Here is a 14,396-nt window from a genome sequence, read left to right as displayed (position 1 = left end):
CGAAACAGCTCGCCAAAAATTATGCACATCTCAAAATCCATCTGAATATCATGACATGAAAGCTTCTATAGAAAGTCACACCCAGCAGAACAAACATTTTCCGTTCGATCTCTTTAATACACCACTTCACTAACCAGCAGCTGGGGAGGGCATGCAGATTTCCAAGAGGCAGCCTATCAGAGAGCAGAGCTCACTACTCTACAGAATAGATCTGCCTCTCTGTTAGTGAGGCTGTAGCTGCCTGCATACGCTGGAATCCATGCCTTCCCAGCAGAAGCATTACAACTGTCAAACTGTAATCATCTGTGCTGTTTGCAGCCTTATGAATTAGTACGGTGTAGGCTAAACATTCTGCTCTGAGATTACCTTCATATTAAGGATGGGTTTAACTTTTACCCCTGGCAGCCGTTTGACTAGATTAGGGGTCATTTGTCAACAGTGTGGCATCATTTAAGGATCGTTTACTATAAGCATGTGAAGAGATTAACAGTGAGAGAGAGAGAGAGAGAGAGAGAGAGAGAGAGAGAGAGGGGGCTTGTGACTCTCCCAATGCAGACCGTACTGCACGGCACAGCACAGCGCGGCAGAGTGCACACGTGGAATCGACTCTCAGCTGATGAACTACAGTCTATCTAACTAAGGAGCTGGGCTTTGTCTTAAAATACCTTTTTCTTGTAGGCGACAGACAGCTCAGCTTTCGTGTCCAGTCAATACTTGACACTCAGCCAACAGCGATCACCCAGAGAATTTGATTACCAACTGGATTGACTGACTGACTGACTGACAGAAGTGTGTGAGAGAGAGAGGAGCAAGCCGGAGGGATATACAAGACGCCCTGGAGTATCTGACCGGAACTCTTCTCGGCAGTGGAAAGATGACATCCAAGTCATCCAGGCAGGGCAGACCCTCCTCGGCAGGGTCCAAGCAGCCCTCTCAGAGGAAGGAGTGCCCGGCAGGTAACCGATCTTGTATGCTGCGGGTCGGGGAGAGGCTTATGAGGGCTGGGAGTGAGGGGAACCTACATGCTGTGAGACCCAAACCTGCCCAGCAGACACCACTGGAGGAGGGACACCAAAAGTCCGGCTCCATCACAGCCAAAGGTAGGAAGTCTTAAAGGTCCAATGCAGCTGATTTTATTTCAATATCAAAACATTTTTGGCTAACAATTATGTTCCTTACTGTGATTATTTTCAATTAAAATGGTAATAAAATAAAAAAACATCTTAGCAAAAAGCATTTTCTCAAGCAAGAATTTTCTTCAACTGTCTGGGAGTGGTCTGTGTGGGGAGGGGAAAACTTATTTCAGAAAAGGTTTGGAACTCTCTTACTTATTGGTCTATTAACTCATTTACCACCTGGTGATGTCACCATCGAGGTTAAAACTCCATCCCACCAACAAATAAATAAAAAAAGCTATTACACATACACTACCGTTCAAAAGATTGGAGTCACTTAGAAATGTTCTTGTTTTTGAAAGAAAAGCAAAAATGTTGTCCATTAAAATAACATCAAATTAATCAGAAATACAGTGTAGACATTGTTAATGTTGTAAATGACTATTGAAGCTGGAAACTGCAGATTGTTTATGGAATATCTACATAGGCGTACAGAGGCCCATTATCAACAACCATCACTCCTTTGTTCCAATGGCACGTTGTCTTAACTAATCCAAGTTTATAATTTTAAAAGGCTAATTGATCATTAGAAAACCCTTTTGCAATTATGTTAGCACAGCTGAAAACTGTTGTGCTGATTAAAGAAACAATAAAACTGGCCTTCTTTAGACTAGTTGAGTATCTGGAGCATCAGCATTTGTGGGTTAACAAACTGTCTCTAACCAGACTAAAAAGAGGAGTGGGAGGCCCCGGTGCACAACTGAGCAAGAGGACAAGTACATTAGAGTGTCTAGTTTGAGAAATAGACGCCTCACAAGTCCTGAACTGGCAGCTTCATTAAATAGTACTCGCAAAACACCAGTCTCAACATCAACAGTGAAGAGGCTGCTGGCCTTCTAGGCAGAGTTCCTCTGTCCAGTGTCTGTGTTCTTTTGCCCATCTTAATCTTTTCTTTTTATTGGCCAGTCTGAGATATGGCTTTTTCTTTGCAACTCTGCCTAGAAGGCCAGCATCCCGGAGTCGCCTCTTCACTGTTGACATTGAGACTGGTGTTTTGCGGGTACTATTTAATGAAGCTGCCAGTTGAGGATTTGCGAGGCATCTGTTTCTCAAACTAGACACTCTAATGTACTTGTCCTCTTGCTCAGTTGTGCACCAGGGCCTCCCACTCCTCTTTCTATTCTGGTTAGAGCCAGTTTGCGCTGTTCTGTGAAGGTAGTAGTATACAGCGTGGTACGAGATATTCAGTTTCTTGGCAATTTCTTCATTTCTCAGAACAAGAATAGACTGACGAGTTTCAGAAGAAAGTTATTTGTTTCTGGCCATTTTGAGCCTGTAATCGAACCCACAAATGTTGACGCTCCAGATACTCAACTAGTCTAATGAAGGCCAGTTGTATTGCTTTTTTAATCAGCTCCAGAGTTTTCAGCTGCGCTAACATAATTGCAAAAGGGTTTTCTAATGATCAATTAGCCTTTTAAAATGATAAACTTGGATTAGCTATGACAACGTGCCATTGGAACACAGGAGTGATGGTTGCTGATAATGGGCCTCTGTACTCCTATATAGATATTCCATTTTAAAAAAATATGCCGTTTCCAGCTACAATAGTCATTTACAACATTAACAATGTCTACACTGTATTTCTGATCAATTTGATGTTATTTTAATGGACAAAAAAATTGCTTTTCTTTCAAAAACAAGGACATTTCTATGACATTTCACCCCAAACGTTTGAATGGTACTGTATATATATGTTTGGTATATTCAGTGTAAGTTTGGTATACTCAGTTTAAGTCTATAGACATTAAAGGACCAGTGCAGTTTTATATATATATGGTGCACTGGTCCTTTAATGTCTATAGACTTAAACTGAGTATACCAAACTTACACTGAATATACCAAACATATAGCAAACAAACACCCCTTTTTGCCCTCAGCCTCAATTAGTCGGGGCAAGGACTCTACAAGGTGTCGAAAGCGTTCCACAGGAATGCTGACCCATGTTGACTCCAATACTTCCCACAGTTGTGTCAGGTTGGCTGAATGTCTTTGGGTGGTGGACCATTCTTGATACACACAGGAAACTGTTGAGCGTGAAAAACTCAACAGCTTTCTGGTTCTTGACACAAACTAGTGCACCTGGCACCTACTGCCATACTCTGTTCAAAGGCACTTACATTTCTTGTCTTGCCCATTTACCCTCTGAATGGCACACATACACAATCCATGTCTCAATTGTCTCAAGGCTTAAAAAACATATTTACCCTGTCTCCTCCCCTTCATCTATGTTGATTGTATTGGATTTAACAAGTGACATCAATGAGGGATCATAGCTTTCACTTGGATTCACCTGGTCAGTCTATGTCATGGAAAGAGCAGGTGTTCTTAATGTTTTGTAATCCTCAGCGTGTAGTCTAAGGCACTCACTGCTGTACTGCAAGCCTTTAGTGGCAATTTACTAACTCTTTGTTTTCTGTTGATGTACTGTATCAGTCATAGGATGCTGTATGGAAGTTCTGTAGAAGTTTCTTTGCACCACAAATCAATAATAGATCTGATGATGTACAGCCAGTGTTACAGTGCTACGGTAGCCGACAGTACTGTACATGACTCTGTGCCGTAGCAGTCATACCCCCCCCCCCCCCCCCCCCCGTTTCATTTACACACCCACACACAGCCACACACACACACACACACACAATTACTGTACAGTATGCAGAGAGCTTAGATCACCCTGTCAGAGGGTCGTTTTGTGTTGTCATGCATTCCTGGGTGAAGCACATGAGTCTGACCACATTGTTCTGCCTAGGCCCCCTCATCTGCCAGTGGATTAAGCCCTCGGGTCAATCCTTGTAGCTCTCATTGTGCTGATTAGTTACATTTGCCCTCTTATCATCACATTCCCTTTCAGTAGAGTTGAGTTAATCTCCTGCCCCTGTTCAAAAGCAACTGCTGCAGCAGGCCGTCTGATTACAAATTGAATTTGACTTTGCCAACTCTGCAGCTGGAATCAGTCACAAAGAGAAAAACATTTCTCACACTATCCAGAGTACAAATGAGGGTGAGAGAATTCAACTCACAGGTGCATGTGGCCTATTCACACTAGTAGAAGTATAAAAGTATAAAAGTCCTTTTGCTTTCCACTTTCATTTTTTATTTTCCTTTTCTATGCAGCTTTTTATTGTTTTTAGCCAAGTGCGATGTTCCAGAAACATTCTAACAAAGTCATAGGAAATTTCGCTTAATGTCATAATTCAGCATTTAAGGAACTTCCTCTTGGAGTTCTGAAAATATTGCTAGACTTCCAAGCCCAGTTCTCAATGTATTATGCAATTAAATTTCATTCTGGCTTCATGCATGCACGGAGAGGCTACACCCCAGGTTCCCTAGGTCGTTTGAGCTGACTAATAATGGCTGCAATACATGTCCTATAACTAACAGATTACGTTTGTTGTGGCTGTCTATCTATGTCAGCTGCTGCCAGTGGCAGATTTAACACCAGCGGCTCCATGTATTCGGAGAAAGATCTGAACACTAATCCTCTGCTCTCCTCTCGGGACATGATACAAGACTGTTGCGCTAAACCACCCTTAAACCATTGCTACTCAAACTTTTTCAGTGGGGACTACATTTTTTCCGGCAGAATTTCTGGGGACCCCTTTTTTTCCCAAAAAAATTCTTGCGATCCCATCCCGCCGCAAATCTAATGACACAACCTTAAAATCGGTCATTTTTCATTTTTACATCAATCATTTTGACGCAATAAAATTGTATCTTTCAAATTATATTTCTCAAAACGTTTGTATATTGTCTCATACAATAATCTATTTGTACTTTTATATAGTCTTTTTTTGCCTTTTGGCAACCCCAATGCAGTTCCACCGCTAGGGGTAGCGACCACTGCCTGAAACCATCCTATTTTTGAAAGGTCTTCCCTTTCTCCTTACATTGTGATGAACTCTCTTTCTCACACTGAGGCCTCGGCTTAAATATTCTCACACATCTTCTCACACTTGCTGTGACATGCAAATGACATACAGTAGAGTTAAAATAGGATACAATAGAATAGTAGTGGTCTTCTATCGTGAGTGATAGTAATTTTGCAATTTAGTTTGGAGTAAATAACCTGTTGCGTTTTCGTGTGTGTATGAATAATTGTCACAGATTTTGATGTTTCACAGTTATTAGAGTTGGCATAGAGTGTAATTGTATCTCTAAACGGTGGCTTGAGGCTCGTACCTGCCCATTTCTAATTGTTTGTTGGGCCTCAACACTCCCAGTAATCTGTGAATGGTGTATATAATTATAGCTATCGTTTTCACTTTTAATCAACTTTTTTTTTGCGCCTCACAAAGACTTGCAGTGGACACCGTCTGGTGGAAATCATTCCTGCAGTTCAAGCATATGTTTCTGATGTCAGAAAGGGGGGTTTAAGTGAATCTCTAACCCACAAGATCACCTAAAACTGTAGTATTAAAGCAAAAACAGATCTCAACACGCTTTCACAGGTTTCAGCTTCAAAGTGATGCCTATTTTTTAGATAAAGATAATGGTGTCCTTATCAACGTCTTGTTTCCAAAGATAGAGATGTGATTTTAAGTATTGACGTGTGTTGAAAGTTTATGCTTTTAAACAGCAACATTCAGTAGGCTAGATTAAATTGATAGCCAAATCTGATGGTATCGCTATCAGATTAATGATCCACATAATGTGCAAACCTTGTGAAATTGGACCCAAATGCTCTCTGTCAATGGAAATATGAAGACCGTTTTTTAATGATGTGGGGTAGAAATGGATTCAGGATGTGAATAATATTTTCTGCAAGTCATTACATTGTATACCTTATTGCCCCCAAAAATACTTATCTGTGCCTAATTAGACATAACAGACCTTTTTCATTTGGACTAAGTCACTTCATTTTCAGTTATGTAACCCTTGTGAGTGTACTTCCAAAATTGTACACATTTTTAATTGCAGGCAGCAGCCTAGCTAGCAAACCCTGATTTGCTCTGACAGCTGCGTGATTTCAGATCAGACGGAAGTCCGCCTCATCCTATCCCGTCAGTCCCAACCCCCACCTCCCGCTGCTACAGCCTCTACACTACAGGTCCAATGACATTTGTCTTTTTATATAGCCACAAATCTGTGATGCGTGCTTCAATGAACACAACACAACATCTGAAACAGCTGCTCAGTCCATTTAGACTTCATGTTGATCCCTTGTTGAGAATGATTTAGGTGATACTAGCTTGAGATGGCTATTTCTGTGGCTTTGGTGTAGTCTTGGGATGAGATGCATACAGTTGGCATCATGGACGCCAGTGTCCCCGTAAACAATATAAATAATTCCTGCTCTCCCATTTGGAAAACCATCCTCAATTCTCCAAATGATTGACTTATAACTGGAACTATGTCTCCTCTCTTCCAAGTTGATGGTTGACTCAGATTGACTTACAGTAGCTACCCAACTAACCTGCAGATATGTACCTATTTAACTTGAAAATAACCCTTTTGAATGACAGTTCTCTTTGGCGTTTGTTTATCTTTCCTCTGGTAGATTGACAGGCCAATAGAGGAGCATAGACATAGCCTTTCATTATCTGTAGCTATATGTTATGGCTAATCGTGCCATACAGGCAAAGAAAATACAAAATCCCCTGCCCCTCCCCTCTCTTGGTGTCCATAACCTCTTACAGTATATAAGGGCATTATTGTTCTGTGCTTTCATTGTTGTTGTAAAGTTCTGTTGCACGCCACATGCTTGACAGCCCCCACCAAGCCAGTTATTGAAAACACTCCCCCGCACATTAGTGCTGGTAGCATAGTATGAGATGTAAATCATTCAACAAGGGTGACTAAGCTAGGGGGAGAAAATGTAAGCGCATTCTGTATGAGCTAATGCTAATAACCCATTAGATTAGTGTAACCTAAAGCCATGTTGGGGCAAGTTCACACAAGGTTACTGAAACTATTGTAATTAACCTAATCCTTCTGGATAGCATGCCAAATTACCTTATATGCAACAAAAGAAGAACATTCATTTTCAAACTGTGGTTGGCGAAGTTAATAAAAGCTGATATTGAGCATAATAGGGCATGTCTTATTATTAAACAGTACATAATCAGTTTAGACTTTCATTCTATTTATAATACCCTGAACCAAGCAACAGGTTGCTGTCATGTGAGCCAACTATTATTGTGAAAGTCTGCCTGTGATATTAGGTGTTTTATTGCTACAGTATGCCATCAGTGTTATATATAGGCCTAGTAGGTTATAGGCTATATCAGGCAGCACATCAATACCACCCTCTCAACATCTTTCAAAACTGACTGAAGGGTCAAGTTAATGACTTTGAACACAGGTTTTGATTTCAAGTTGGCGAGGCGTACCTCCCCATATCTTTACATGAGATGGATACGGGGATAGGTTTTTGATTAAGTTGTTGGGCAATCTAGATAATTAAAAGATAAGTGAATTTTCAGTGTCAGCTCTTAACAGACACGCCAGCGTCCTTCAGGAGTTTCAAAAGGTGGGGGGGCGACATAACTTCTGTTACTGAGTCAGTGATCAGGAGGGCTGTATTCTTGATAGAGCTAGGCAGTGTCCCAAATGGCACCCTATTCCCTACATAGTGCACTACGTTGACTAGTAAATGAGGGGTCTGAATAGGATGGCATTGTAGCCTTGGGAGCAGACAGAAGTGGAGAGTAAAACATTATTACAGTATTGCTCTCCCAGGACTCCTTCACAATCATCTCATACGTTTTTCTTTTTTTCTAGCTCATGAGGTCATATAAACCTTGTCACATACCATTTCATAGCATATTTTCAAGGCTGAATTTCTCAGCCTTCAGACTCTGTGAAGTGCATCATATAAAAAAAACTGTCTCACAACATCAACAATATGTAGTCTTCCTCCTCTAGACCGGACACTTTTGTCACCACCTCCAACTCTGATTGTCGTTATACCCTCTAATGTTTAGAGTGCTTTTAAATTTTTACCTTGGATTTATTTAGTTTGGAAGTCCACATTTGTGAGTGAAGTGTCCATTTGTTTCTGTCCTGGAATATGACATGCTACACAATGATAAATACATTGAGAGTTACAAAAATCAGTATACTTCTTGCCCACCAATAGGGGTCTTTTGCCAGAGCAAAGCATCTCATATTGTGCAGGGGCGGCTACAGGCTCTGGGCGCCCCCACCCAATGGTTTGCCAGTGTTGTGATAAAATATTGAGTTAAAATAATGAATTTGAATAATTTATCTGTACTGTATGTTTGTTAGCTAGCTAGCCAGACAGTTTTAGAGGAATAAGTCCATAAATGTTTCTAATTAACTGCCAATATACCAACATTCTATTCAAACAATGCTGTCAATCCACAGTCATACACTGGCTGAAGTCAGGACTTAGAAAAGTTGTAAAAGCAACAAATACTGATATTGTATCATATAATAGCATTCTCAGCTTTCGAAGAAAACAAAAATGTTGACATTTATGGTCTGTTTGCATATATTTTAGAGGCTATACAGAAAATGTGTATAAAACCCGTATAAACTGTATTTATGATTATATGACAATATTTTAGGTTACAATAAATGTATTTCATCGGTTCTGATATATCACATGCCTTTGTTGTATTTTCCTGCATAAGTAGAATCAGGGTTATGCCTCTACTGCCATTCATTCCAATTAGACTGATTTGGATTTCTCCCTGACCAATATGGCTCCCATTTCCACCCAATTCTGGAACTTCGAGGCAAAAATCTGAGGGGGCACAAAGTACATGAGGATGGTCTGCAGGGGGGCTAGCCTTCTAGCCCCTGAAACAGCCTTTTAAATGCAATCTAGAGCCATAATCATTATGCTTAATTAATTATACGTAAACAAAAATGTACAGTATCTTTTTCTGCATATCTAAGCATACCTCTTGAGCTGTCTCTTGACTGGTGGTTCTAAGCATACCTCTTGACTGGCGATTATTTTTTTTAAGAAACTAAATATGCTTCTCTGCATCTCTGCTAAAATCTGGGTAAAAGATTGAAAGGACTGTGAGTCTTATTCAGTATATCGAGTTATTAACCTTGCCAGCAGGCATGCCAGCTAGCTGCTCTAACTTGATGGATAGCTTGAAATGACTTCTTTTATTTATGTATTACATTTTTTATTTTACCCTTATTTAACCAGCTAAGTTGACTGAGAACACATTCTCATTTACAACAACAACCTGGGGAAGTTACAGTGGGGAGGAGAGGTGATAAATGAGCCAATTGGAAACTGAAGATGATTAGGTGGCCATGATGGTATGAGGGCCAGATTGGGAATTTAGCCAGGACAGCGGAGAAAACACCTCTACTAGTACGGTAAGTACCATGGGATCTTTAGTGACCACAGAGAGTCAGGACACCCATTTAACGTCCCATCCAAAATACATATTACAGGCTTCTTGGTAGCTAGTTATGAGATTGGGAGATTCTGAACCTATCTGGGCTAGCTAAAGCTAACTTCATAAAATTGCTAGGTGGCTAGTAGTATTACAGAGAAACAACAATAACAAAATTAAATAAAAGAAATACAAATATCTGTTAAACATGACGTGCCTCTGTGCCCCCTATGGGCATGATGCCTCTGCTTCGAGGGTTTATGACATAGCCCCTCTAGTATGTTCAAGCCTAGTAGGGGCCGCACAAAAACTGCGGTACGCCACTGGCATGGAGATGCAATTCTCAGAATGTGAATGGTTGTGCCACACTACCCTAAGATAAGGATACAAAAACCCATCCAGAAAAAAATCCTCCTTATAACCATAGTGGCATTTTCCAGCATTGTACAAAGCGATATGTAGTTGAAGCTGAAGCATTCGCTTGCTGGCTGTGTAGAGCGTAGTCAGTGAACCAATGCAGCATGGCAGACCAGAGATCCACCTTCGGGGCAGAAGTGAACTAGATCAATCAGCTTAGCTTTGTCAAAAGGAGAGCGAAAGACTAGGCTTCCTCTCCTCTTCTCAGCTCTATCTGCTGCTGCCCTTACATCTCTCTCTCTCTCTCTCTCTCTGTCTCTATCTCTCTCTCTCTCTCTCTCTCTCTCTCTCTCTCTCTCTCTCTCTCTCTCTCTCTCTCTCTCTCTCTCTCTGTCTCTGCCTATCTCCACTTGTGCGGACTGTCACACAGTGGACCTTAAGTGACACATTCACTTTGCAGGCTTTTCATGTTGAATCAATTCAACTGCTGAACAAAATGTGTCAGTTTTGGGGGGGGAGGGGGGATTGACTGAAAAACTAGCCGAAATGTCAGATGTTCTGCTATAGGAGAATTAAATATTATTTATGAACATATAGGCTACATTTCCAATCATCGTGATGATGTGATTATATTAATTTGAGCTTTTTTTAATAACCTAATACAGTACACACTTATATACGCTAGTGCACCATGCAAAAGCATTACTGTATGAAATGATAATTTTATAATGTATAATTTTGTTCTGTTCTTATGAACAGTAAAATACTAAATGTGACACATTATATTCCACTTAATCACATCAAATATCAAAGCCTGATGAAGTAAAGATACCTTACTAGAAAATGACTCAAGTAAAAGTGAAAGTCACCCAGTAAAATACTACTTGAGTAAAAGTCGAAAAGTATATCAAACGTAAATGTAATTGCTAAAATACAGTGTATTCGGGAAGTATTCAGATCCCTTGACTTTTTCCACATTTTGTTACATTACAGCCTTATTGTAAAATAGATATTTTTTTTATGCATCAATCTACACACAATAACCCATAATGACAAAGCGAAAACAGGTTTTTAGACATTTTTGCAAATGTATTAAAATAAAAAATCTGAAATAACTTATTTACATGAGTATTCAGACCCTTTGCTATGGGACACGTAATTGAGCTCAGGTGCATTCTGTTTCCATTGATCATCCTTGAAATGTTTCTACGACTTGATTGGAGTCCACCTGTGGTAAATTCAATTGATTGGACATGATTTGGAAAGGCACACACCTGTCTATATAAGGTCCCAGAGTTGGCAGTGCATGTCAGAGCAAAAATTGTCCGTAGATCCGAGACAGGATTGTGTTGAGGCACAGATCTGGGGAAGGGTACCAAAACATTTCTGCAGCATTAAAGGTCCCCAAGAACACAGTGGCCTCCATCATTCTTAAATGGAAGAGGTTTGCAACCACCAAGCCTCTTCCTAGAGCTGGCCACCCAGCCAAACTGAGCAATCAGGGGAGAAGGTCCTTGGTCAGGGAGGTGACCAAGAACCAGATGGTCACTCTGAACGAGCTCCAGAATTCATCTGTGGAGATGGAATAACCTCCCAGAAGGACAACCATCTCTACAGCACTCCAACAATCAGGCCTTTATGGTGGCGAGATGTAAAAGGCACAGCCCGCATGGAGTTTGCTAAAAGGCACCTAATTGACCCTCAGACCATGAGAAGCAAGATTCTTTGGTCTGATGTAACCAAGATTGAACTCTTTGGCCTGAATGCCAAGCGTCAATTCTGGAGGAAACCTGGCACCATCCCTACGGTGAAGCATGGTGGTGGCAGCATCATGCTATGGGTATGTTTTTCAGCGGCAGGGACTGGGAGACTAGTTAGGATCGAGGGAAAGATGAACGGAGCAAAGTACAGAGAGATCCTTGATGAAAACCTGCTCCAGAGCGCTCAGACTAGGGCGAAGGTTCACCTTCCAACAGGACAACAACCCTAAGCACACAGCCAAGACAACGCAGGAGTGGCTTCGGACAAGTCTCTGAATGTCCTTGAGTGGCCCAGCCAGAGCCCAGACTTGAACCCGATCAAACATCTCTGGAGATACCTGAAAATAGCTGTGCAGCGACAGTCCCCATCCAACCTGACAGAGCTTGAGAGGATCTGCAGAGAAGAATGGGAGAAACTCCCCAAATACAGGTGTGCCAAGCTTGTAGCGTCATACCCAAGAAGAGTCGAGGATGTAATCACTGACAAAGGTGCTTCAACAAAGTACTGAGTGTAGTGACAAAGTACTTGTGTAAATGTGATGTTGTTTATTTTCTATATATTAGCAACATTTTCTGGTAACCTGTTTTTGCTTTGTCATAAAAAAGTAAAAGTCAAGAGGTCTGAATACTTTCTGAATGCACTGTATACTTAAGTATCAAAAGTAAAAGTATAAATAATTTCAAATTCCTTCTATATTAAGCAAATCAGATGGCAAGATATTCTTGTTTTTTGAGTTTATGGATAGCCAGGGACACACTACAACACTCAGATATAGTTTACAATCAAAGCATTTGTGTTTAGTGAGTCCGTCAGATCAGAGGGAGTAAGGATGACTAGGGATGTTCTCTTGATAAGTGTGTGAATGAGACCATTTTCTTGTCTTGCTAAGCATTCAAAATGTAACGAGTGCTTTTGAATGTCAGGGAAAATGTATGGTTTAAAAAGTACATTATTTTCTTTAGGAATGTAGTAAAGTAAAAATAAAGTTGTCAAAAATAGAAATAGTAAAGTACAGAAAATTATGTAAAAAAAATATATACATGACAAAGAGAAATAGATGGTAAATTAATATTATAAGATACATTTGTTAAATCTTTGACCATCTGGAACATGTTATGTTGTAAAGATATGTACAGTTGAAGTCGGACGTTTACATACACCTTAGCCAAATACAGTTTTTCCATTTAATCCTAGTAAAAATTCCCTGTCTTAGGTCAGTTAGGATCACCACTTTATTTTAAGAATGTGAAATGTCAGAATAATAGTAGAGAGAATGATTTATTTCAGCTTTTATTTCATTCATCACATTCCCAGTGGGTTAGGAGTTTACATACACTCAATTAGTATTTGGTAGCATTGCCTTTAAATTGTTTAACTTGGGTCAAACATTTCAGGTAGCCTTCCACAAGCTTCCCACAATAAGTTGGGTGAATTTTGGCCCATTCCTCCTGACAGAGCTGGTGTAACTAAGTCAGGTTTGTAGGCCTCCTTGCTCGCACACACTTTTTCAGTTCTGCCCACACATTTTCTATGGGATTTTTGAGGTCAGGGCTTTGTGATGGCCACTCCAATACCTTGACTTTGTTGTCCTTAAGCCATTTTGCCACAACTTTGGAAGTGTGCTTGGGGTCATTGTCCATTTGGAAGACCCATTTGCAACCAAGCTTTAACTACCTGACCGATGTCTTGAGATGTTGCTTCAATATATCCACATAATTTTCCATCCTCATGAAGCCATCTATTTTGTGAAGTGCACCAGTCCCTCCTGCAGCAATGCACCCCCACAACATGATGCTGCCACCTCCCTGCTTCACGGTTGGGATGGTGATCTTCGGCTTTCAAGCCTCCCCCTTTTTCCTCCAAACATAACAATGGTCATTATGGCCAAACAGTTCTATTTTTGTTTCATCAAACCAGAGGACATTTCTCCAAAAAGTGCGATATTTGTCCCCATGTGCAGATGCAAACCGTAGTCTGGCTTTTTTATGCCGGTTTTGGAGCAGTGGCTTCTTCCTTGCTGAGCGGCCTTTCAGGTTATGTTGATATAGGACTCGTTTTACTGTGGATATAGCTACTTTTGTACCTGTTTCCTCCAGCATCTTCACACAGTCCTTTGCTGTTGTTCTGGGATTGCTTTGCACTTTTCGCACCAAAGTACGTTCATCTCAGGAGACAGAAGACGTCTCCTTCCTGAGCAGTATGACGGCTGCGTGGTCCCATGGTGTTTATACTTGCGTACTATTGTTTGTACAGATGAACGTGGTACCTTCAGGCGTTTGGAAATTGCTCCCAAGGATGAACCAGACTTGTGGAGGTCTACCATTTTGTTCTGAGGTCTTGGCTGATTTCTTTTGATTTTCCCATGACGTCAAGCAAAGAGGCACTGAGTTTGAAGGTAGGCCTTGAAATACATCCATAGGTACACCTCCAATTGACTCAAATTATGTCAATTAACCTATCAGAAGCTTCTAAAGCCATGACATAATTTTCTGGAATTTTCCAGGCTGTTTTAAAAAAATAAATTCTGACCCACTGGAATTGTGATACAGTGAATTTTAAGTGAAATAATCTGTCTATAAACCATTGTTGGAAAAATTACTTGTGCCATGCACAAAGTAGATGTCCTAACCGACTTGCCAAAACTATACATTGTTAACAAGAACTTTGTGGAGTGGTTGAAAAACGAGTTTTAATGACTCCAACCTAAGTGTATGTAAACTTCCGACTTCAACTGTATATGTTTATTAATTGGTTCAGCCAAGTATTCCCCAACACG

General features: G+C 40.6%; 1 protein-coding gene across 1 annotated transcript in view; it reads left to right on the top strand.

The window, feature by feature from the left end:
• Positions 1-510: 510 nt before the first annotated feature.
• The window catches only part of LOC115169732 (sickle tail protein homolog), a 55,895-nt gene continuing 42,009 nt past the window's right edge, over positions 511-14,396 (top strand). Inside the window, exon 1 of the mRNA XM_029725636.1 lies at positions 511-1,100. Coding sequence (XP_029581496.1) covers positions 875-1,100 — 226 coding nt within the window. The 5' untranslated portion in view covers positions 511-874. The remainder of the gene's footprint in view (positions 1,101-14,396) is intronic.

The sequence above is a fragment of the Salmo trutta genome, chromosome 31, assembly GCF_901001165.1.
Source record: "Salmo trutta chromosome 31, fSalTru1.1, whole genome shotgun sequence".
NCBI classification, from domain to species: Eukaryota; Metazoa; Chordata; class Actinopteri; order Salmoniformes; family Salmonidae; genus Salmo; species Salmo trutta.
The sequence above is the reverse complement of the archived record's forward strand: the minus strand, read 5'-3'. Positions and strand labels throughout refer to the sequence as shown.